The sequence below is a fragment of the Clupea harengus genome, chromosome 18 (assembly GCF_900700415.2).
Source record: "Clupea harengus chromosome 18, Ch_v2.0.2, whole genome shotgun sequence".
Lineage (NCBI taxonomy): Eukaryota > Metazoa > Chordata > Actinopteri > Clupeiformes > Clupeidae > Clupea > Clupea harengus.
In genome coordinates, this window is record NC_045169.1 from 3345619 (window position 1) to 3371463 (window position 25845).

General features: G+C 42.0%; 2 protein-coding genes across 3 annotated transcripts; both read right to left on the reverse strand.

Moving 5' to 3' along the window:
* Positions 1 to 1125: 1125 nt before the first annotated feature.
* Positions 1126 to 7801, reverse strand: LOC105895489 (eosinophil peroxidase-like). Of its 2 annotated transcripts, XM_031585356.2 has the most exons (16): positions 7702 to 7800; positions 6807 to 6878; positions 6569 to 6653; positions 6256 to 6431; positions 6012 to 6144; positions 5650 to 5779; positions 5317 to 5523; positions 4828 to 5191; positions 4523 to 4683; positions 4105 to 4363; positions 3596 to 3766; positions 3121 to 3358; positions 2758 to 2957; positions 2496 to 2533; positions 2264 to 2323; positions 1957 to 2104 (listed from the first exon to the last, which is right to left on the reverse strand). In XM_031585356.2, the coding sequence occupies exons 2-16, from the start codon at positions 6874 to 6876 to the stop codon at positions 2081 to 2083; spliced, it is 2316 nt and encodes a 771-aa protein (XP_031441216.1). In that variant the 5' UTR covers positions 6877 to 6878; positions 7702 to 7800; the 3' UTR covers positions 1957 to 2080. The 2 variants fall into 2 exon arrangements, with proteins under 2 accessions (XP_031441215.1, XP_031441216.1); XM_031585355.2 differs by lacking the exon at positions 2496 to 2533 and having other exon boundaries at positions 1126 to 2104; positions 7702 to 7801.
* Positions 1126 to 24277, reverse strand: LOC116224708 (eosinophil peroxidase-like). Its single transcript, XM_031585357.1, has 16 exons — positions 24225 to 24277; positions 23389 to 23460; positions 23099 to 23183; positions 22786 to 22961; positions 22548 to 22680; positions 22162 to 22291; positions 21832 to 22038; positions 21343 to 21706; positions 21038 to 21198; positions 20619 to 20877; positions 20122 to 20292; positions 19648 to 19885; positions 18365 to 18564; positions 17874 to 17933; positions 17267 to 17714; positions 1126 to 1650 (listed from the first exon to the last, which is right to left on the reverse strand). The coding sequence occupies exons 2-15, from the start codon at positions 23456 to 23458 to the stop codon at positions 17281 to 17283; spliced, it is 2688 nt and encodes an 895-aa protein (XP_031441217.1). The 5' UTR covers positions 23459 to 23460; positions 24225 to 24277; the 3' UTR covers positions 1126 to 1650; positions 17267 to 17280.
* Positions 24278 to 25845: the final 1568 nt, after the last annotated feature.

Sequence of the window (25845 nt, forward strand, 5' to 3'; positions counted from 1 at the left end):
AGATTATTTGAAAACAAGTCAGTTCTCAATGTGAAAAAAACATGCTGTAAAGGCTATTTATGCTGACATAGGTAGTTATAGCCTACATGAATGTTCAATCCAACACAGTATTTGAAGTCCTGGCTGGTGAAGCACAGGAGAGCCATGAACCCCAGAACACGCCCCTGCAAGGCAGGTTTCTCCAATGGTTAAAGAACAGGGGAAGTGTTTAATTGCAGCATGGTTTCTTTTTATATTATACTTTTCAACACCCTGGGCCTGTTTCCAGAGGCCTTAATTTTTGTGAGGCCTACACATACTTTTCTTTACTGTTTTCTTTTTTAATTTTATAAACTACAAACTCCAAACACATCTATTCACTGTCATTGATTTAATATGACTTTAACTGATAACATAATGGAATATAGCCAGGTCAGCCTTACAGAGTCGCAACGCTTTGTGTTGCGTTGCTTCGCGCCGTGTTGCATTGCGTCATGTTGCATCGGGTCGAGGTCTGTCTGATCACAAAATTCATAGTTTACCCACCTCTAATTTTACCACTACAGCACTGGTCACATGGGTTATTTGTTTTGTTCTTCATGTTTTTATATAGGCTGGCTTAAAGATATGTTTCCTGTTCATGTTCCTTGCTCATTTTGTGTTAAGATGCGTTAAGTTATGTATTTGACAACTTGTCAATGCAATTAAACTTTCAAATTTAGTTCTGCCTTCTTGCCTTCTTTTTAAGATTTTTCCCATTAAAATAACATTGTGACAAACAACCCCATAGTGTGTGACAACCATCCCTATGACTCTGACCTGCCCGGATGTGGGTGAGCCTGACAAGCTTGTTGTTGTTGTTAATGTTAATAAATATACTTATATGCAACTCCGGAGTCCTGAGTTAACTTGAGTGAATTTTCACCTAACACCTCCCCAAATATAAATATTGCAAAACTAAGCCATTATTTTGGCATTTAAAGAGGTCTAACAAAACAATAAATGATACTAAAACGTATTTGAAACTCATTGAAAATGTTGTGTAGTTGTATGCCTTCCCCCAGGCTGGCTACAGATTTGATGTATTTTTACTCTATTGACTTGAGTGTTGTTTTGTGTTTCTCAGGAAAACACTGTGTAGCAAAATAATAATAATAACATTTTATTTAATTCAACATATCAGAGGATGTCCATATGGTAATTCTTACATTTTTCTTTCAAAACAAGCAAAGTGCTACACTAAATATAACCTGTACTGTTACCGTGTTCAACCTTTATCAAAGGTTCTGTGAATTAGAATACATTCAGAATCCACTTCTCAGACCAGATTAAACAGAATTCATATGGCTCCATCCTAATTTATAACATATCTCAGCATCATATTTGCAAGTATAATTTCTAAATAATTACCACAATGCATGGACAGTAATGAGAGATGGCCAACCATGTGTGCCCATGTGAACAACAAGTATCATGCAGTAAGTACAAATACAACACAAGATCAGACTCTCACAAAGACTCTTCTGTGCGGTTTCAGATGATCAATTATAAAAACAATAATGAGAGTATGTGGTGTAGTTCTTTTGGAACACGCTCGTGAAAATATTTACATGCCTGTGTGTGCTAGTGATTATTTTAACATGCCTGTGTGCGTGATATAGAATGCAGAATGTTTTCTTCTTCCCTCAGACTGTAAAGAGGATGTGTCCAGAAAAGAAACTCTCTGAGAGAAGTCCAGATCCCCCTTGGGTGGCCTCAAGCCACACCTGATCCCCCTGCCCCAGCTGCACCACAGTGTCCCCGGTGTAGTTGATCCGACCGTCCACATAGGAAGAGAAGGCGGTCATCACCACCGACCCGTTTCGCCTCAGCTGCACGCTGCCCACGGTCTGGAACGCCGTGCAGAAGAACTCAAACTGGTAGACGCCAGACACCTGGCAAGTGAACCTGCCTGTCTCTGTGCTGTAGTGGTTCTGGCCGTTGTAGGTGACCCGGCGGAAGCGGAGGACATTGCTGGAGGAGGGGATGGAGCCCCCGAGGCTGACAGAGAAAGCAGAACGGGGCTGCTGGCTGCTGCTGCCAGGGGGCCCAGGGGGACCCCTTAGACCCTGGGACCCTGCGGGACCTGCAGAGTAACACAGGTACGGTCAATTTCACAGCTGAACATTCAGTACGCTTGAAGATGGTCAGATTAAGCAAACCAGGAACATCACAAGAGCACATGGATTCCATATTTGTTTCCTGAAGCAATATGTGATTGAATCAATGGTTATGTCTACATTACCTCGTTCCCCTGGTGGTCCGCGTGGTCCTGGGGGCCCTGGGATAGGCTCTGTGTCTGGATCTGCAGAAATTATGAAAATGTTCATAGCATTGACATTTTTCTTTATCTAATCTGTCAATCTGTAATCTGGCACTAAATCAGTAATTCAAGATGTTGATTATCAAAAGAAAGTGGCCTGTTAAGATTTCATAATCTGTGCAAATATAACATGCATAAATGAATCCTCGCTAACCTCATTTCCATCGTTGGCAATGTGATTATCAACCTTGCCTGGAAGGTCAAAAGAGCCATATGTCAACTAACAATGTGGCCACTTATCACAGTCATGTTTGTCCTTCTCCATTTGGCTCATTATTAAAATACAGAAGGAACGGCGGAAGTACCAGGGAGAAGACATGCAGTGATTGGATTTCTAATGACAAAATATCTGTTGTCTGTTTGTGAGGGACTATACACACACAAAAATGTGTGGTTCATCTCTAATGTCCACTCACCTGTCTCCAACCATGGACGGAGGTCGAATGGGGGGATGTCATCACATTTGATGTAGCCTGAACCTCGGGGTCTAAAGATGAAGGGGTTGCTGGGCACATCTCCAATGCCTGTGTTATCACAGATGATGCGGGCCAGGGAGACAGAGGCCAGCGAGGTCTTCTGTGCCCTTGTGAACACCCCATGGTTCTGCCACCACAACCTGCAGACACAAGGGAGAGCTTCTAAGTGATGTGGCATCTACAGTGAATACTAAGACAATAATAATAAGACTTTAAACTTATATAGCGCTTTTCTAGGTACCCAAAGACGCTTGATAGCGCCATGCAAATGTGGTCCCAAGCTCAGAATTCCCTCTCTCTCACCTGTCCCCATCGCGAACATTTTGAAACTGTTTGGCAATGAGGCAGGCGAAAAGGGGTCCCACACGGCCACCAGGGACAAAAGGCTCAGCCACACCGCCAAGCCAAATGTCAATGTTGTCAGGAGATCCATACAGCTCCAGGAGCCGACGGGCCAGGTCTGCGTTATTCAAGACCTGAGCCAGCTCTGCCTGTGTCTTAGGAGTGGAGAGACCACAGAACCGGCGCCATGTGTTATAGCCTGGAGTGAGAGAAAGAGAGGGACAATGAGTTACAGTACTTTTGTATTGGTATATATGACATAACATTTTCATCTAGTGACTACTGAGCAGACAAGCAATGTGCAGAGAAAAAATGTGAACCTCACTAATATTTTTCAGAGAACCAATGACCTTGGTGGTTTCACGTTGACTAGTTAAGCACAAATGGTCTGTAATATCTTTACAACACAGTTAAGTTATAATGTTTAGCGCAGTACCAGGTAGGCCGTGGTCTCGGCCTCGCTGGAGGTTAAGGGAGCCCAGGTCTAATGCCAGGCGACTGGTAAACTTGAAGAGCTTCTCCCGGAGAGCATCCACCATCATGTGGTCCTGGGTGTTTAGCTTAGCCGGTCTCCCCACCAGGCCCCGGATCAGAGGATCAGCACCACCTGCAGAGGGAGGGGGGAAGGGTTGAGGGTATTTTAATGCTCTGGAAATCAGCAGAGGTTTTTTTTTACAGCAGACTATACATGGCTGTAGATGTAGAGCTTTAACAGACTGTGAAACGTAAATGGTTCCAATGGAATATTACATTTCAGAGGTTAATATAATTGACAGTGATGACAGAATCAGCTCTTCGCTTTCAAATATCAAATCTCCAATATATGTGTAACTTGTAGAGTTTGTAATGGTCCTAAACACTGTGATATAGGAGAGGGCAAATGCCTTCATGTTAAGTTTAATCCATCAAATATGAAGGTCTATTAATGGAGAGGCTCATACTAACCTTCAAAGACCACCCTCCATGGGGTAGAAAAGGCTTTGAAGAGGGGCACGCTGGGAAACTGGGGGTGATCCTGGTAGTTTTCATCCAGACGAAACATCAGAGGCTGGATGGTGTTGTGGGCAAAGCGATAGGCAGCAGTGGCGAACACGTTGGAGATGCTTGGGTCCACACTGTCGTTGTAGCCAGAGTATGTGCCCAGATAACGGTTGTGCGCCTCTGGGCCAATGATGTGCAAAAGGTAGTCACGGTACACAATGACCTGAAATAGCACAGGTGTGAATGGGTGGGAGGGAGAGAGAAAAAGAGAAATAAAGAGGAAAAGAAAGCTGTGTGAAAATCTGGACAATTAAAAAAAAAAACGTTTTAAAAATAGGGTGTGAGAGGAGAAGGCACATGGATGCATGGTTGGTAAACCTACCTGATGGTAGCCACCCAGGATCTTGCGGGCTTCCTGGTAGAGTGTCTCACTGCTCCAGTGGGGGTTGAGCTGCCGCAGGGCCCGGGCCAAACGGTTGTGCTCCCGCAAGAACATAGTGTGCAGAGATGTCAGGCCAATGTTCTCATCAACACGGAAATCACCTGTGCACAACCAGCAGATGGGGAGATGGTTGTCAGGAAGCTTTTAGAAATAAAACCATGATGAGAAGGAGAGCAATTGAAGAGTATAGCAAACAATATATAAGAGAGAAGAAAGCAGCGAGGAAGAAATGTGTAAATAATTACCCGCCACAAAACAGGGTACTTCCTCAGCAGTGGTATCATTGGTGATGTGTTTGCGTGTAGCGCACATGTTTCCCTCCACGCTCGAGAAGGGCAGCAGCTCGCGGTTGCCTGATGAGTCGCGGAACCTGTCGTTGACACGCAGCAGACCTCCGTCATTGGTGAGGTCGCGCAAATGACGAGCCAGGCTGTCATCTGAGCCGTACATCTGGCCAACATCCACATAGGCCGTCAGTGCATTGATTTGCTCACGCACATTGGCCTGTCCGCCGAACATAAAGGCAGTATTTCCGGAGCCACAGGCTGGAGCCGAACGGAACAATGGAATGCAGCCGTCTTGGGGCAGTCGGGGATCATTGCTAGGGACCTATGGAAAGGATGTGAAAACACATGCAGATGTGTGAGAGAGGGAGAGACAGAGAAAGATGGACACAGACAGACTGAGGAAAGAAGAGGAGTCAGAGAGAGCAAGAGAAAGTGTATGTCACAAACCGGTATAGGGAAACAGGGATTGGACTGTTCACAGCTGGTGTCACAGTTCAGGCCACTGCTGAAGGAGCGTATGCTCGGCGAGGTCGGCGTGAAAGTCAGGTCATGGTCATTCCACTGACCGAAGATCGTCGCCAGGTATGATAACTCATTGTCACTCTCAACGCCATTGTCAGTGGTGCTCAGGATACGGTTGGACACCTCTCTCACCTGAAAGCAGAGAACAGAGAAAAACATGAGGGATGAACATGAACCACAGAGGAGCAGATGCCATCATCATCAGAAGCATCATCATCATCATCAGTAGCATCAACATCATCAGTAGCATAATCATACCAGAGGGAGCAGGACATTATTGTACAGTCTACTCCGGTCCCACCCCTTTGGCTGAGAGATGCCATCTTCATACTCAGCTGGGAGCCATCTGGCAAAAGGTGTGTTTGAAGCTCCGAGTCTTGGGTTTTTCCTGGGAATGGAATAAGGAGCCAATAAGATACAAAGGAAACACACACCAAGAATTCCGTCTCATGTATTTTGAGCACTGACAGTCAACACCAACACTGTGGGTGAACACCAGTAGTCTGCACAGACACTATTAGTCAACACCAGTAGTCTGCACAGACATTATTGCTTAAACTATTAAGATGTTTTTAGTCTTGGGGAGATACAGGAGTGTGGTGTTGATCTGCAGCACTCACTTGTTGTTGCAGAGGCTGGTGGCAGTGCGGTACTTGTTGATTAAGGGTGTCGTTCTGCACGATGGGGACTGGACACGGCCAGCACAGCCTGTGAGACGCACAATGAGCTGGAGTTCGTCCTCTGTGATCAAGTCTGAAAGAGGAAGATACAGTGAGTCCTGTGGTCACCATACCTGGAAGGACATTTTTGTGAGGATATGGATGAGTGTCAGAGAATGCAAGTGATGTTTTGCTCATGTCTGACCTGTGGCATTGATGGATCTCTTGTGAATGTGATGGGCCTTCTCGTGGATGAGCCCCAGGGTGATGTCCATGGTATCAGCGGCCCGCACTGCATTGCGGGTATCCCGTGCTGGCTGCTTCATCAGTCGCAGAATATCTGAGGGACGGATGTCCTCCCTGCGCACTCTCCTCAAACTCCTACAGGATGGGACAAGACATAGCCACATCCATTTATGTCAAGCATTTGTCAGTGTATCAACTTGAATCACACCTAGAAATGGAAAAACAGCTAAATTGTTTAAGGAATGTAGTGTACAGCAGAATTCTATACTTACTCTTCACGTGAATACTTGTACGCCTCATCCACAATCTTCTTGGCCTCCTCAATAGCTTCTAGTATGAAAGGTCGACCAGGGCTTTCTGTGAATAAGCCAAATTGTAAAGTTGTTATGCACATCCATTGGTTTGACCAGCAGGGTAACAGCATTAACCAAGGTAATACTTTTCTGAATAATAAAGGTTTTTTAGGAAGCTATGCAGGATTCTTTAATATTGCTTGATTAAATAACTTACCATCTGAGCCATCACACCAGCCTAGCAACACACAAAGCCCAATGGCTACCAGTAAAGTAGACAGATTCATACCTGAAACAAAAGAACAGTGAGAGTGATTGGTGCATACATATCGATATGCATTCCCTATTGGCTTAATGGAAGACACTATTCTTCTAAAGCCTCCGTCACATCTCAAACATCTTCAGCATGAAAGAGTTCAGTTTCAGTGGAAATGACTTGGCAGTGACAATGCAATTTAATTACTTTTATGTATATAGCAGAAACTGATTGTCCGTCTATAACCACTCATCTTATCCTTTTCTAGTCCTTATCTTTCATATGATCTTAAGTATTAACATATTTACAGGAATATTTTTGGGTAAAAAAACATCTTATACCTGTGTGTATGATTTTCGTTTTTCATACTGATGGTCTTTTTGGTTATGTCTTTGCTTCTTAAATTGTGTCTAAGAAAGACTGAGAGCTATCTTTTAAAGATACAAAATATCTGCAATGTGCAATGAATCACGTTTTAAATTGCCATATAGTTGCAGACTGCCATAGAGCAGTAGATAATAATGAATTACTTGTTTCCATGTGGTTACAAGCCACATTGTTTAATGTGGCACATAGATGAGCTTGATGAAATTAGGGAATGTTTCTAAGACACACATAAAAGTTTGTTTTGGATCTTTTCCTGATTGGTTTTCAAAGAGCAAATATAATACACTCCACGTTGAAGGTCTTAACCGTCATGCAAACGGCTGACTTAAAACGATTCAAAGATGATAAAAAGAAAACCCTAATATCTATAGCTGTGATGCTGCAACATTATATATACTTGTTCATATTGACTAAAACACTACAAAATCATCTGATATGAACAGCACAATCCACCACAACTTAATCTTACCTGTACAGCCTTGAGTCTGAATCTTGTTGAATGTTGGTTGGTAAGGTTGAATGTTGAGTGTGTTCTGGGGTAAACCTCTCCCTGACTTTATACAGTTTTGACCCTAGAGCCTCGCCCCCAACACACTTCGTGGGAAGGGTGTGTTGGTGTTAAGAGTAGTTCCTCCTTCCTCTTCATCAGTCATCTATTGAGTGGTTTCCCGTCAGTGATTACAGCATTTTCTAAGTATGCACTTTGATTATAGATTCTTCCTTGATGGCCCTGGTAAATTGGTACTTGAAGCTGATCATAAAATTACACAAATATCAGAGGGTGTCTGGCCAGTTGTAGTCAGTGTTAAGATTCTGTAATCCATGAGTAATTCTTGTTTTGTATGATTTCTACACATTTGATTGATTTCAGACTTTTTCAGACTTTGACTTTCATTTCTAAGCATATAGTTTTAGATGTGAGTGCTTCTTTTCAGTCCACCTATACTGAATATGAATTACTACTTGCATGATGCTTCTTCACAGTCAGAGATTGAAAATCACCTTTAATACGGTTTCATTTTGGGTTGATTCTCAAAAATTATATTTATTGAGTATATTTTCAGGACTTGTTTGTGAACAAGGTCTTAGTGGTGTGGATTTTAACCGAAGCATGCCTGTAAAATATGTGTTAAAGGATTAAACAGTGTTTCGGAGGTAATTGATTAATACAATCTAGATTACTGGTCATCAGAGTAGTTCAGAGGAAATACAAAGAAACACACACCAAGAATTCCGTCTCATGTATTTTGAGCACTGACAGTCAACACCAACACTGTGGGTTAACACCAGTAGTCTGCACAGACACTATTAGTCAACACCAGTAGTCTGCACAGACACTATTAGTCAACACCAGTAGTCTGCACAGACACTATTAGTCAACACCAGTAGTCTGCACAAACACTATTAGTCAACACCAGTAGTCTGCACAGACACTATTAGTCAACACCAGTAGTCTGCACAAACACTATTAGTCAACACCAGTAGTCTGCACAGACACTATTAGTCAACACCAGTAGTCTGCACAAACATTATTAGTCAACACCAGTAGTCTGCACAGACACTATTAGTCAACACCAGTAGTCTGCACAAACACTATTAGTCAACACCAGTAGTCTGCACAGACACTATTAGTCAACACCAGTAGTCTGCACAGACACTATTAGTCAACATCAGTAGTCTGCACAAACATTATTAGTCAACACCAGTAGTCTGCACAGACATTATTGCTTAAACTATTAAGATGTTTTTAGTCTTGGGGAGATACAGGACAGTGACACTGACCTGCAGCACTCACTTGTGTTGGCAGAGGCTGGAGGCAGTGTGGTACTTGATGATTAAGGGTGTCGTTCTTCACATTCACATTTTTAGGCAATACAACTAATGGCCTTAATGTAAATGTCCACTGAAGCTTTGGCTCTATACCTTGACATTATGTTATTTAATTCAGAAGTATAAAGTATTATGCTGCCAATGTAAGAGGGGTGAATGTTACAGAAGGAAGCCTGCTTTAGCAGTGAATACAACGTGTTTTGGCAATAAACATTTTAAAGCCATAACACAAGTAAAATGTTGTTCTTTATGTATGTATTTAGGTCATTTGGCCATTTGTAATAAGGAAGGGAATGAGTTGACTTCCTTCTCGGAATATCTTCTACCTTTGTACGTTTTATCATTATGGCACTACTGTCAGTATTCTACAGAATTTCCTGGTTTAATTATTCACAGAGAGTAAGGTACAAGCTGTTGTTATCATGGGCTCAGCTACTGTGCTATATTTAACATGCCTGTCATAACTGGGACATTGTGGTTCTCTCCCCATTTCCTCCTTTAAAAGGGTCTTGAACTATGTTAATGGCATGAAGTCAAATTCAAATTTTTGATTCACTAGGAATCTACAGTGACATACAGTGGGGAAAATAAGTATTTGAACCCCTGCCGATTTCGCAAGTTTGGCCACTTGCAAAGAAATGTGTGATCTATAATTGTAATGGTAGGTGTATTTTAACAGTGAGAAATAGAATATCATCAAACACATCCAGAAAACAGCTTTTTTTAACATTTATGACTTTATTTGTATTTGATGCAGAAAATAAGTATTTGAACCCCTAAGCAAACAGCAAGAATTCTGGCTCCCAATGACCAGTTATGTGCCCAAGAAGCACACAGATTAGTCCTCATTAGGCCTAACAAGGTACACCTGATCTCAACTGGTGACGTGTATAAAAGAAACCTGTCCAAAGAATCATACTTCACACCTTCAACCTCACCACCATGAGCAAGACCAAAGAGTTGACCAAGGACGTCAGAGATAAGATTGTAGACCTGCACAAGGCTGGAATGGGTTACAAAGCCATCGGCAAGCAGCTTGGTGAGAAGCAGACAACTATTGGTGCGATTATTCGTAAATGGAAGCAACACCAAACAACTGTCAATCGCTCTAGGTCTGGGGCTCCATGCAAGATATCCCCTCGTGTGGTATCGGTGATCATCCGAAAGGTGCAGAATAACCCCAGAACTACACAGGGGGAGCTTGTGAATGATCTCAAGGCAGCTGGGACCACAGTCACCAAGAAAACCATTGGCAACACACTACGCCGTAATGGTTTGAAGTACTGCAGCACTCGCAAGGTCCCCCTGCTCAAGGAAGCACATGTACAGGGCCGTCTGAAGTTTGCCAATGAACACTTGAATGATTCTAAGGAGGATTGGGAGACAGGATGTGGTCAGATGAGACCAAAATCAAGCTCTTTGGCATCAACTCGACTTGCCGCGTTTGGAGGGGGAAGAATGCTGAATATGACCCCAAGAACACCATCCCCACCGTCAAGCATGGAGGTGGAAACATTATGCTTTGGGGCTGTTTCTCTGCCAAGGGTACAGGACGACTCAACCGCATCGAGGGGACTATGGATGGGGCCATGTAACGTGGAATATTGGGCTTGAACCTCATTCCCTCATTCCCTCCCATTGAAAACGCAACCTTAAGGATTTGGAGAGGATCTGCAAAGAGGAGTGGACCAAAATCCCTCCTGAGATGTGTGTAACAGTGTAAACCTGGTGACCAACTACAAGAAAAGTCTGACGTCTGTGCTTGCCAACAAGGGTTATTCCACCAAGTACTAAGTCATGTTTTGCTAGGGGTTCAAATACTTATTTTCTGCATCAAATGCAAATTAAGTCATAAATGTTATAAAATGCAGTTTTCTGGATTTTTTTGTTGCTATTCTGTTTCTCACTGTTAAAATACACCTACTATTACAATTATAGATCACACATTTCTTTGCAAGTAGCCAAACTTGCGAAATCGGCAGGGGTTCAAATACTTATTTTCCCCACTGTATCCACTCAGGACCGAGTCATCTTGGCCAATGCCTTTGGGACGTTGTGTTTCCATCGCAGTATAGCTGTTGACAGACACCAGTAACTACATTTAGGCCATTAGTTGTATTGCCTAAGAATGTGAATGTGCAGAACGACACCCTTAATCAACAAGTACCGCACTGCCTCCAGCCTCTGCAACAACAAGTGAGTGCTGCAGATCAGTGTCACTGTCCCGTATTTCATCTTAATAGTTTAAGCAATAGTGTCTGTGCAGACTACTGGTGTTGACTAATAGTGTCTGTGCTACTACTTGGTATTATCATGGGCTCGGCTACTGTGCTGTATGAAACGTGCTTGTCATAACTGGGGCTTTGTGGTTCTCTCTCCATTTCCTCCTTTAAAAGCAACACGTATACTCAATGTTTAATGTATTTATTGATAACTCTACTGACGGCTGTAATGTGTCCTCAGCTCTCAGTACATAATGTCTATGTCAGAGCAGTTATGTGTCACTCTCAAGACTAAAGTTTGTCACTGTCAAGACAGTCTAGGGCAACTGTTGATATATGTATGTTTATATTTGAAGCTTATAATAGCTTGCTGACTATTAGTCATTGTTATTTTGACCACAATTACTGTAGGAATGTGTCAACCATTTACAGAGAGGAATGTTTCCTGTGTTTACCTTACAACCAGAATAAATAAATAACATTTCCTCAATTCAAAAGGCTTCTTCCAATACAAAATTGTTAATTTTACATTACCCAGGTTCTACCCAGGTGATATACAGTATATATATATATTCCCTCAGGATAAATAAAGTATCCATCTATCTATCTGTAGGAGCCATTTGGGTTCATGTTTTAATCTTGTTTGGGACACTAGATGGCGCTCTACCTTAATTGGGCTCACACAATATAGGTAGGAAAGTTCATGCAGGTGTCAGGTATTGCTTGACAGAGGGAGAGCACACATAGCTTTTTGACCGCTTCATTTGTGTCATCAAAGGTCTGTAACATGTAAATTAATATGCAAGTTTGGATGTATGGAAACCTTTATTGATTGGATTATTGTGAGAAATAAAGTATCATAGCCAAGAACAAGAACGCAAAGTTGGAACGTTATTTTACATCTAACAAGCGCGTAAATCAAGTGCTCAGTCAGCAATCCCTCTGGGCTTTAAGTGTAGACTTAGCCCATACACAAGTCAAAAAGCTATGTGTGCTCTCCCTCTGTCAAGCAATACCTGACACCTGCATGAACTTTCCTACCTATATTGTGTGAGCCCAATTAAGGTAGAGCGCCATCTAGTGTCCCAAACAAGATTAAAACATGAACCCAAATGGCTCCTACACTATCTATCTATCTATATTGGGTTCATACCAATGTGGACACAACTTTCTTAATAGTCACATTTGATACAGGACGAGATGTCATTCCTTTCTCGATACATTATTCTAATTCTCTTTTTGATACCAGAGTCACCCTAATCCCAGAAACAGTGAGAAACACACACACACACACACACACATATATATGTATATGTATCACATTGCCTAAAAATAAATAATTTTCAAAGGATCTATACATTTCTGACACATTCACAGGGAGTTTTTTTTATTGTTACAGCAAAAAAAATCAGATAGTAACATTACATGATTTACCGTTCACAGGATGATGATTTATCTGTACAGGATGATGGTCTTGAACATGAGTCACATTTCTATGTGAGACACATTTATTGGCTTGTCCTTCATTGCCCAGCACAATTGCTGGTTTATCACCATCTGCTTGTGTGGGGACAAAAGAAGAGTTACAGTAACTTCCTTAAAGTCCAGTGGGTTTTACTTTGTATCAAAAGACAAACCACTGAAGAGCAGTGTATTCACAATATTTACACACCGTAAACACGTTTTACACACATGTTACATATCTTTACAAATGTACATCACATAGCAATGTTAACGGATATTGAAACATAGATTGTGACCATATATTGTACTTTGTAAATATATAATCAGATATCTGACATGCTTACACACCAAACTCCAAAAATGGACTGGACAAGTTATTGCCACCCTCAACTTGATATTTGGGAGCACACCCTTTGGAAAAAATAACTGAAATCAATCGCTTCCTGTAACCATGAATGAGTATCTTACACCTCTCTACTGGAATTTTGGACCACTCTTCTTTTGCCAACTGCTCCAGCTCTCTCACATTGGAAGGGTGCCTTCTCCCAACTGCTGTTTTGAGATCGAGCTACATGTGTTCTATGGGATTTAGATCTGGACTCATTGCTGGCCACTTCAGAACCCTCCAGCGCTTTGTCTTAAACCATTTCTGGGTGCTTTTTGAAGTGTGCTTTGGATCATTATCCTGTTGGAAGACCCATGACCTCTGACGGGGAACCAGCTTTCTGACACTGGGCCCTACATTGTGCCCCAAACTTCTTCGGTAGTCTTCAGATTTCATGATGTCATGCACACAGTCAAGGCATCCGGTGCCAGAAGCAGCAAAGCAACCCCAAAACATGTGTGAACCTCCACCATGTTTGACTGTAGGGACCGTGTTCTTTTCTTTGAAGGCCTTGTTTCATTTTCTCTAAACTGCTTTACCAAAAAGCTCTACTTTGGTCTCATCTGTCCACAGGACGTTCTCCCAGAATGATTTTGGCCTCCCCAGGTAAGTTTTGGCAAACTCCAGTCTGGCTTTTTTATGTCTGTGTCAGCAGTGGGGTCCTCCTGGGTCTCCTACCATAGCGTCCCATTTCATTCAGATGGCGACGGATAGTACGAGCTGACACTGTTGTACCCTGTCTCTGCAGGTCAGCTTGAATTTGTTTGGAAGTTGTTCTAAGTTTTTTATCCAACATTCGAACAGTCCTTCGTTGCAATCTTTCATCAATTTTTCTCTTCCTTCCACGTCCATGGAGGTTAGCGACAATGCCATGGGCTGTAAACGTCTTGATGACATTGCGCACCATGGACAAAGGAACATTAAGATCTCTGGAGATGGACTTATAGCCTTGAGATTGTCAATGCTTTTCCACAATTTTAGTTCTCAAATCATCAGACAAATATTTGCTCTTCTTTCTTTTCTCCATGCTCAGTGTGGTATACACAGACACACAACACAAAGGTTGAGTCAACTTTTTACTATTTTGCAAGTGTGATTTCTATACTACCAGCACTTTGACTTGCCACAGGTGAGTTTAGATACAAATTAAAGGAGCATTATATGCTTGAAATACAATTATTTCTTACAATTTTGAAAAGGTGCCAATCCTTTTCTCCAGTCCATGTTTTGAGTTCTGTGTGGAAATGTATCAGATTAGGCTTTTCTTCTCTGCTTTTTTGTGTCGTTCTAATGCAAACAATAGAAATAAACATGTGAATACCAAAGCATTTGTAATTGCAACAATTTTCTGGTAGAAGTGGTGCATTATCTGACAGAAGTGTAATATTTTTGTCAATGACTGTATAGATCAGTTGTTGTGAATAACAACTCTGATCTTATTGTGTTAATCAGTGTGGACAGATGGCACATATTGGCATATGCATCTGACAGTATAGGGCAACTATGATCAGTTAGTGAAGTTCAGTGTTCAGTGGAGGAGCCTGGTTGAAATATCTTTTTATTTTCAAAATAGTGGCAATTACTATTCACCAATGAGAGCTGTGTATGTTAAAGTAAGTATTATTAAAAGGTCTTACATACTGATCTATTACATACTTGTGGTGTTAATATGGGGTGTTAATAGGGTGTTAATATGGTAGGTCAACTGAATAAGGAAGTAAACCATGAAGTGTTCAGGGAAATGCCCTTCTGGCTCTTGCTGTATCTGTTGATAAGAGAAAGGCACTGCCCCCTGATTAATGTGTATGTTGAACATTAAACTGTATGTAGAACATTAAACTGGTAAGCACCGTCTCACTATGAAACCACGAGGACATGTAGATTATAGATTATATTATATTTGTCATTAGGTCAATAAAAACAGGTAACACATCTGAAGGCAAGATGGTACTTTGTCACTGGTAGAAATATGCATAAATCAGACAAGGATTTTACAGAATGTGCCAGTGGTATGAAATTGAAAAATATATGTGCACTGTCTGTTTTCATGTACAAAAGTAAAGGTTCATTGCCCAAAAGTGACGTTTCATTGCCCACAAACTTGTTTTCTTGTACTTACCTACAATACCTACAATTTGTGTTGTGATAGGTGGCGTCCTGCCAATTTGTTGGCAAATACTGGGACCCTCAGGATAAAAACTAAAACACTTCACGTGCAATACGTGTATGACGTATTGAACCTACACTAATTCTCTACCAGATAAACCCTTGTTCATTGTTCTCCTTGGGCAAATAACTGTACAGATATCCTCAATGAGTAATCAATTTCAATTAGACCCAAAGTGTTCTTGCAGCTTGCTTTGAGAGCCAGATGTTGTTTCATGCATTAATCACATTTGTGTTGCAGTATCATTTACTTGTTTGGAAACATGATTAGGGTGAAGAGAACTAGTCAATTTCATTTGAAAATATCACAATGCACTGTGACCCAAACAAAACAAAGGGTAGGATAGACCCTAGTTTTTACGTGTCACAAGGGTAAACAGGCCCTTTTCAATGTCACAGGGGTACACAGGCCCTTTACCATGCCTGTATGTAGGAACCTCTTATCTTCTCTCATTTTTAAGATATTTGTGTCTTGGAGGTGCTCCACTGAGGTCAACGTAGACAGCTCACAGAGACCTCAAAAGAAACAAATTCAAATCTGAGAGCCATTGCCTCAGGACACTTTGTGATGACCTCAGCACTTGAGCCTGAGGTGTGGATTATTGTTGTGTGTTATCTTTCTGGGTGGGTAGATAGTGACACGTTTCAGGTTCAGATTAGGATGCAGGTATAAAGCTTTCAATTCCAGTGTAAGCTAGACAGCACACTTTTATTATTTGTATTACTTTGATTATTTTATTATTATCACATGCTTGATTGGGTGCAAGATCTGTTTCACTTGGGGAAAGGTGGTATTATAGGTAACATGACAATATAGAAAATATTCTACTTATGCCTAATTACCTGTTAATAAAGCCTGACTTACTCCTAACAAATCAGTGCGTATATAACAAATAGTAGTCCCCAAACCTTTATGCCACACATTTGTTTTATTATTATCACCTACCTCACCACACATTTGGACTAGCATATCTGTGAAAGTTGGACAAGTGACCAAAAGGTATTTCAGGAATGATAAAAAATATATTGCGCACACCAGTCTTGCCCCGCTTTACCTGAATTCTGAACAGCGCTTTTTTAAAGACTGTGCTCCTTATGTCATTGTGAGGTATTGCCTGTTATAGAGATGCTACCAAACCAGTTCCTTGTGGTTTTCTGTTTGAGCTCTACTTCTTTGACCGTGTCTGTATATCCTTGACCTTGATTCTAGACCAGTGTTTTTGCCTGTGTACTAAAATATAAGAACAATGGGCGTCATTCTCGAACGCAGTTAAGAAGAATTTAAAAAGGAATTTCTTCTGAACTCCACTTACGTTATGTTTTAGGGACAAATTTGGCATTCATGAAAGTTTTCTCATCTGGGATTCGTTCTGAACTTAGACCAGAATTTCAGTACGCTAAATAGCAGTCGTAAATCGCCCAGAGTTTTCTTAAATGCAATTCCTCAAAAACACACCAGATGCCCCACGGGACCTCTCCGTGTTAGAAGGGTTAAAGGCTGAATTTGTGAGAAATCGTTGGTGATTGTGTTCTCTACAACTCTACAGACATCCTCGGATTTAAATAATTATAATAATAATGAATACGAGAATATTTGTATCATTAACAATTACGTTTCACATTTATAGCCATGATTCTACGAGGCATCGTGATGTCCTAAAATAAAGAAAAGCACTACACGAACACTGCAAATGTAAGTGAATAAATAAATAAGCACTAAACTCAATCGCGTGGATATAAACATAGTGGAATAGAATGGACACATCTACATTCTGCAACAAGCACCGGTGAAGTTAGGTCTGCGTTTACTGACCTAACAACACAAGACCAGACTCTCACAAAGACTCTTCTGTGCTGTTTCTGATGATCAAGTATAAAAACAATAATGAGAGTATGTAGAATAGTTCTTTTGGAACACGCTTGTGAAAATATTTGTGTGTGTGATATAGAAAGACAGAATGCAGAATGTTTTCTTCTTCCCTCAGACTGTAAAGAGGATGTGTCCAGAAAAGAAACTCTCTGAGAGAAGTCCAGATCCCCCTTTGGTGGCTTCCAGCCACACCTGATCCCCCTGCCCCAGCTGCACCACAGTGTCCCCGGTGTAGTTGATCCGACCGTCCATATAGGAGGAGAAGGCGGTCATCACCACTGACCCGTTTCGCCTCAGCTGCACGCTGCCCACGTTCCGGAACGCTGTGCAGAAGAACTCAAACTGGTAGACGCCAGACACCTGGCAAGTGAACCTGCCTGTCTCTGTGCTGTAGTGGTTCTGGCCGTTGTAGGTGACCCGGCGGAAGCGAAGGACATTGCTGTAGGAGGGGATGGAGCCCCCGAGGCTGACAGAGAAAGCAGAACGGGGCTGCTGGCTGCCAGGGGGCCCAGGGGGACCCCTTAGACCCTGGGACCCTGCGGGACCTGCAGAGTAACACAGGTACGGTCAATTTCACAGCTGAACATTCAGTACGCTTGAAGATGGTCAGATTAAGCAAACCAGGAACATCACAAGAGCACATGGATTCCATAATTTCTTCCTGAAGCAATATGTGATTGAATCAATGGTTATCCCTACATTACCTCGTTCCCCTGGAGGTCCGCGTGGTCCTGGGGGCCCTGGGATAGGCTCTGTGTCTGGATCTGCAGAAATTATGAAAATGTTCATAGTATTGACATTTTCCTTCATCTAATCTGTCAATCTGTAATCTGGCACTAAATCAGTAATTCAAGATGTTGATTATCAAAAAAAAAGTGGCCTGTTACGATTTCATAATCTGTGCAAATATAACATGCATAAATGAATCCTCGCTAACCTCATTTCCATCGTTGGCAATGTGATTATCAACCTTACCTGGAAGGTCAAAAGAGCCATATGTCAACTAACAATGTGGCTACTTATCACAGTCATGTTTGGCTCCATTTGGCTCATTATTCAAATACAGAAGGAACAGCAGAAGTACCAGGGAGAAGACATGCAGTGATTGGATTTCTAATGACAAAATATCTGTTGTCTGTTTGTGAGGGACTATACACACACAAAAATGTGTGGTTCATCTCTAATGTCCACTCACCTGTCTCCAACCATGGACGGAGGTCGAATGGGGGGATGTCATCACATTTGATGTAGCCTGAACCTCGGGGTCTAAAGACGAAGGGGTTGCTGGGCACATCTCCAATGCCTGTGTTATCACAGATGATGCGGGCCAGGGAGACAGAGGCCAGCGAGGTCTTCTGTGCCCTTGTGAACACCCCATGGTTCTGCCACCACAACCTGAAGACACAAGGGAGAGCTTCTAAGTGATGTGGCATCTACAGTGCATACTAAGACAATAATAATAATAATAATACTTTAAACTTATAAAGCACTTTTCTAGGTACCCAAAGACGCTTGATGGCATCTGTCGGTAGGAAAACTGTATGATCAGGGAAAGTGTATTAAAACTGGATGTCGTCACTTTAAGCCGGTCTCTGGTTGGATAAAGCTTTTCAGCAGAAATGGACAAGGATCTTTGATTTATTCTGTAGGAACCATGCCGATGCCTGACTTTTAATATTGTGTGACGTTGTTGAAGTTCAAGCTCAACATTAATAGCGATTGAATTACCCTTGTGTCGTGTAATCGCTAGCGGTAAATAAACGTTAATAACTTGAATGACTGATTAAGGATATATGTTACACATCACAAACACATGTAATCGATGGGTTTTGGGGGGAATGAGGTAATTGGTTAGCTTAAATTGCAGTATCTTAGGCGAGCTAATTGACCTGGCTAGCTATAGCGGAATTAACAGTGCTAGCTTTGTGTTTGGTCATATAGCTTCGTAAAAGTTCGGTTAACAAGTCACTTGTGTGTTTAGTTGTATGACTTCGTAAAAGTTCGGTTAACAAGTCAATTGAGCATTAAGCCACCTGACTATAATGGGACTATTCATATTAGCATGCTAACGTTAGACTTATTAGCAGCGAGGCTAGCTAGCTACTATGTGTTCCAATGGATTGTTGGTCTAAGCGTTAGCTTCAGTTAAGACCTACGTGTACCACATGAACAACTAAACGAGTCAATGTAGACATATACAAAGTTGTGTAGATAGCTTTATTCACATAAGCCGTATAACTTCACAAAAATAATAATAATTTAAAGAAAACCGATCGTTTGCATGCCAGGCGATCAACACAACTTCTCAACTAAAAAGTAAAGGTCCTTGTCCATTTCTGCTGAAAAGCTTTATCCAACCAGAGACCGGCTTAAAGTGACGACATCCGGTTTTAATACACTTTCCCTGATCATACAGTTTTCCTACCGACAGCATCATGCAAATGTGGTCCCAAGCTCAGAATTCCCTCTCTATCTCACCTGTCCCCATCGCGAATATTCTGAAACTGTTTGGCAATGAGGCAGGCGAAAAGGGGTCCCACACGGCCACCAGGGACAAAAAGCTCAGCCACACCGCCAAGCCAAATGTCAATGTTGTCAGGAGATCCATACAGCTCCAGGAGCCGACGGGCCAGGTCTGCGTTATTCAAGACCTGAGCCAGCTCTGCCTGTGTCTTAGGAGTGGAGAGACCACAGAACCGGCGCCATGTGTTATAGCCTGGAGTGAGAGAAAGAGAGGGACAATGAGTTACAGTACTTTTGTATTGGTATATGTGACATAACATTTTCATCTTTTGACTACTGAGCAGACAAGCAATGTGCAGAGAAAAAATGTGAACCTCACTAATATTTTTAGAGAACCAATGACCTTGGTGGTTTCACGTTGACTAGTTAAGCACAAATGGTCTGTAATATCTTTACAACACAGTAAAGTTATAATGTTTAGCGCAGTACCAGGTAGGCCGTGGTCTCGGCCTCGCTGGAGGTTAAGGGAGCCCAGGTCCAAAGCCAGGCGACTGGTAAACTTGAAGAGCTTCTCCCGAATGGCATCCACCATCATGTGGTCCTGGGTGTTTAGCTTAGCCGGTCTCCCCACCAGGCCCCGGATCAGAGGATCAGCGCCACCTGCAGGGGGGGAGAAGGGTTGAGTGTATTTTAATGCTCTGGAAATCAGCATAGGTTTTTACATCAGATTATACATGGCTGGAGATGTAGAGCTTTAACAGACTGTGAAACGTAAATGGTTCCAATGAAATATTACATTCCAGAGTTTAATATAATTGACAGTGGTGATTTAATCAGCTCTCTGCTTTCAAATATCATATCTCCGATATATGTGGGTGCTGTTTGTAATGGTCCTAAACACTGTCATATAGGAAGAGGCAAATGCCTTCATGTTTAGTTTAATCCATCAAATATGAAGGTCTATTAATGGAGAGGCTCATACTAACCTTCAAAGACCACCCTCCATGGGGTAGAGAAGGCTTTGAAGAGGGGCACGCTGGGAAACTGGGGGTGGTCCTGGTAGTTTTCATCCAGACGAAACATCAGAGGCTGGATGGTGTTGTGGGCAAAGCGATAGGCAGCAGTGGCGAACACGTTGGAGATGCTTGGGTCCACACTGTCGTTGTAGCCAGAGTATCTGCCCAGATAACGGTTGTGCGCCTCTGGGCCAATGATGTGCAAAAGGTAGTCACGGTACACAATGACCTGAAATAGCACAAGTGTGAATGGGCGGGAAGGAGAGACAGAGAGAAAAAGATAAATAAAGAGTAAAAGAAAGCTGTGGGAAAATCTGGACAATTAAAAAACATTTTAAAAATAGGGTGTGAGAGGAGAAGGCACATGGATGCATGGTTGGTAAACCTACCTGATGGTAGCCACCCAGGATCTTGCGGGCTTCCTGGTAGAGTGTCTCACTGCTCCAGTGGGGGTTGAGCTGCCGCAGGGCCCGGGCCAGACGGTTGTGCTCCCGCAAGAACATAGTGTGCAGAGATGTCAGGCCAATGTTCTCATCAACACGTGAATCACCTGTGCACAACCAGCAGATGGGGAGATGGTTGTCAGGAAGCTTATAGAAATAAAACCATGATGAGAAGGAGAGCAATTGAAGAGTATAGCAAACAATATATAAGAGAGAAGAAAGCAGCGAGGAAGAAATGTGTAAATAATTACCCGCCACAAAACAGGGTACTTCCTCAGCAGTGGTATCATTGGTGATGTGTTTACGTGTAGCGCACATGTTTCCCTCCACACTCGAGAAGGGCAGCAGCTCGCGGTTGCCTGATGAGTCACGGAACCTGTCGTTGACACGCAGCAGACCTCCGTCATTGGTGAGGTCTCGCAAATGACGAGCCAGGCTGTCATCTGAGCCGTACATTTGGCCCACATCCACGTAGGCCGTCAGTCCATTGATTTGCTCACGTACATTGGCCTGTCCGCCGAACATAAAGGCAGTATTTCCGGAGCCACAGGCTGGAGCCGAACGGAACAATGGAATGCAGCCGTCTTGGGGCAGTCGGGGATCATTACTAGGGACCTAGGGAAAGGAGGTGAAAACACATGCAGATGTGTGAGAGAGGGAGAGACAGAGAAAGATGGACACAGACAGACTGAGGAAAGAAGAGGAGTCAGAGAGAGCAAGAGAAAGTGTATGTCACAAACCGGTATAGGGAAACAGGGATTGGACTGTTCACAGCTGGTGTCACAGTTCAGGCCACTGCTGAAGGAGCGTATGCTGGGCGAGTGAGGCGTGAAAGTCAGGTCATGGTCATTCCACTGACCGAAGATCGTCGCCAGGTATGATAACTCATTGTCACTCTCAACGCCATTGTCGGTGGTGCTCAGGATACGGTTGGACACCACTCTCACCTGAAAGCAGAGAACAGAGAAAAACATGAGGGATGAACATGAACCACAGAGGAGCAGATGCCATCATCATCAACACCATCATCATCAGTAGCGTCATCCTTATCATCAGTAGCATAATCATACCAGAGGGAGCAGGACATTATTGTACAGTCTACTCCGGTCCCACCCCTTTGGCTGAGAGATGCCATCTTCATACTCAGCTGGGAGCCATCTGGCAAAAGGTGTGTTTGAAGCTCCAAGTCTTGGGTTTTTCCTGGGAATGGAAAGAGGAGCCAATAAGATACAAAGGAAACACACACCAAGAATTCCGTCTCATTTATTTTGAGCACTGACAGTCAACACCAACACTGTGGGTTAACACCAGTAGTCTGCACAGACACTATTAGTCAACACCAGTAGTCTGCACAAACACTATTAGTCAACACAAGTAGTCTGCACAAACACTATTGCTTAAACTATTACATTGTTTTTAGTCTTGGGGAGATGTGGTGTTGATCTGCAGCACTCACTTGTTGTTGCAGAGGCTTGAGGCAGTGCGGTACTTGTTGATTAAGGGTGTCGTTCTGCACGATGGGGACTGGACACGGCCAGCACAGCCTGTGAGACGCTCAATGAGCTGGAGTTCGTCCTCTGTGATCAAGTCTGAAAGAGGAAGATACAGTGAGTCCTGTGGTCACCATACCTGGAAGGATGTGAGGATATGGATGAGTGTCAGAGAATGCAAGTAATGTTTTGCTCATGTCTGACCTGTGGCATTGATGGATCTCTTGTGAATGTGATGGGCCTTCTCGTGGATGAGCCCCAGGGCGACGTCCATGGTATCAGCGGCCCGCACTGCATTGCGGGTATCCCGTGCTGGCTGCTTCATCAGTCGCAGAATATCTGAGGGACGGATGTCCTCCCTACGCACTCTCCTCAGACTCCTACAGAATCGGACAAGACATAGCCACAGCCATTCATGTCAAGCATTTGTCAGTGTATCAAGTTGAATCACACCTAGAAATGGAAAAACAGTGAAATTGTTTAAGGAATGTAGTGTACAGCAGAATTCTATACTTACTCTTCACGTGAATACTTGTAGGCCTCATCCACAATCTTCTTGGCCTCTTCAATAGCTTCTAGTATGAAAGGTCGACCAGGGCTTTCTGTGAATAAGCCAAATTGTAAAGTTGTTATGCACATCCATTGGTTTGACCAGCAGGGTAACAGCATTAACCAAGGTTAACTATGACCTTGTTTAATATCATTGATGACAGAAATTATGCAACGGAATAATACATTTCTGAATAATAAAGTTTTTTTTAGGAAGCTATGCAGGATTCTTTAATATTGCTTGATTAAATAACTTACCATCTGAGCCATCACACCAGCCTAGCAACACACAGAGCCCAATGGCTACCAGTAAAGGAGACAGATTCATATCTGAAACAAAAGAACAGTGAGAGTGATTGGTGCATACATATCGATATGCATTCCCTATTGGCTTAATGGAAGACACTATTCCTCTTCAGCCTCTGTCACATCTCAAACATCTTCAGCATGAAAGAGTTCAGTTTCAGTGGAAATGACTTGGCAGTGACAATGCAATTTAATTACTTTCATGTATATAGCAGAAACTGAGTGTCCGTCTATAACCACTCATCTTATCCTTTTCTAGTCCTTATCTTTTATATGATCTTAAGTATTATCATATTTACAGGAATATATTTGGGTAAAAAAAATATGATGTGTATGATTTTAGTTTTTCATACTGATGGTCTTTTTGGCTAATGTCTTTGCTTCTTAAATTGTGTCTATGAAAGACTGAGAGCTATCTTTTAAAGATACAAAATATCTGCAATGTGCAATGAATCACGTTTTAAATTGCCATATAGTTGCAGACTGCCATATAGCAGTAGATAATAATGAATTACTTGTTTCCATGTGGTTACAAGCCACATTGTTTAATGTGGCACATAGATGAGCCTGATGAAATTAGAGAATGCTTCTAAGAGCAAATATAATACACTCCACTTTGAAGGTCTGAACAATCATGCAAACGGCTGACTTAAACGATTCAAAGATGAAAAATGAAATAACTCTATAGCTGTGATGCTGCAACATTATATATACTTGTTCATATTGACTCTAAAACACTACAAAATCATCTGATATGAATAGCACAATCCACCACAACTTAATCTTACCTGTACAGCCTTGAGTGAATGTTGGTTGGTAAGGTTGAATGTTGAGTCTGTTCTGGGGTAAACCTCTCCCTTACTTTATACAGTTTTGACCCTAGAGCCTCGCCCCCACTTCGTGGGAAGGGTGTGTCGGTGTTAAGAGTAGTTCCTCCATCAGTCTTCTATTGAGTGGTTTCCCGTCAGTGATTACAGCATTTTCTAAGTATGCATTTTGATTATAGATTCTTCCTTGATGGCCCTGGTAAATTGGTACTTGAAGCTGATCATAAAATTACACAAATATCAGAGGGTGTCTGGCCAGTTGTAGTCAGTGTTAAGATTCTGTAATCCCTGAGTAATTCTAGTTTTGTATGATTTCTACAAATACATTTGATTGATTTCAGACTTTTTCAGACTTTGACTCTCATATCTAAGCATATAGTTTTAGATGTGAGTGCTTTTTTCAGTCCACCTATACTGAATATGAATTACTACTTGCATGATGCTTGCATATATTTATACTGTATATAAATACAAATACACATACACACCGATCACATTGCCTAAATATAAATAATTTCCACACGATCTATACATTTCTGACACATTCACAGGGAGTTTTCATTGTTACAGAAAACAATCCATGCTCAGTGTGGTATACACAGACACACAACACAAAGGTTGAGTCAACTTTTCTCTATTTTAACTGGTTGCAAGTGTGATTTCTATACTGCCAGCACTTGTGACTTGTCACAGGTGAGTTTAAATACAAATTAAAGGAGCATTACATGCTTGAAATAAAATAATTTCTTACTATTTTGAAAAGGTGCCAATCATTTTGTCCAGTCCATGTTTTGAGTTCTGTGTGGAAATGTATCAGATTAGGCTTTTCTTCTCTGCTTTTTTGTGTTGTTCCAATGCAAACAATAGAAATAAACATGTGAATACCTAAGCATTTGTAATTGCAATAATTTTCTGGTAGAAGTGGTGCATTATCTGACAGAAGTGCAATATCTTTGTCAATGACTGTATAGATCAGTTGTTGTGAATAACAACTCTGATCTTATTGTGTTAATCAGTGTGGACAGATGGCACATATTGGCATATGCATCTGACAGTATAGGGCAACTATGATCATTGATGGGATATAATTTATACCATATAATGGAGACCAGTCTTGGATTCTAGTCAGTCATGATCCAGGTTTTAATCTTATACAATGGCTGCCACCAAGGGAGACAAAGCCTGAAGGTCCACTCATAGCTTCACCTTAGACTCATCTGAATTATTCCTTGTAGGATTTGCTCTTAAAAGCTGAGTTTAGGGGTGTTACCGTCTATTCAAATAAGCCCTGGATAGAAAGCTTTGTCCCGACCTGGGGGGGAAGGTGAGACCAATGTCGCACCTCACTCCCCTGGTCAAAATCAAGTATATTCACCCAGGAACTGTCCACATTCTCGTGAAATCCAAACAAAAGTAACAATTATAACTAGGCATAATAAACATTGAATTATTGACTATGGCATATTCTTATTAACTATACCGGTCCCTTCATCATCTGTTAGTGAAGTTCAGTGGAGGAGCCTGGTTGAAATATCTTTTTATTTTCAAAATAGTGGCAATTACTATTCACCAATGAGAGCTG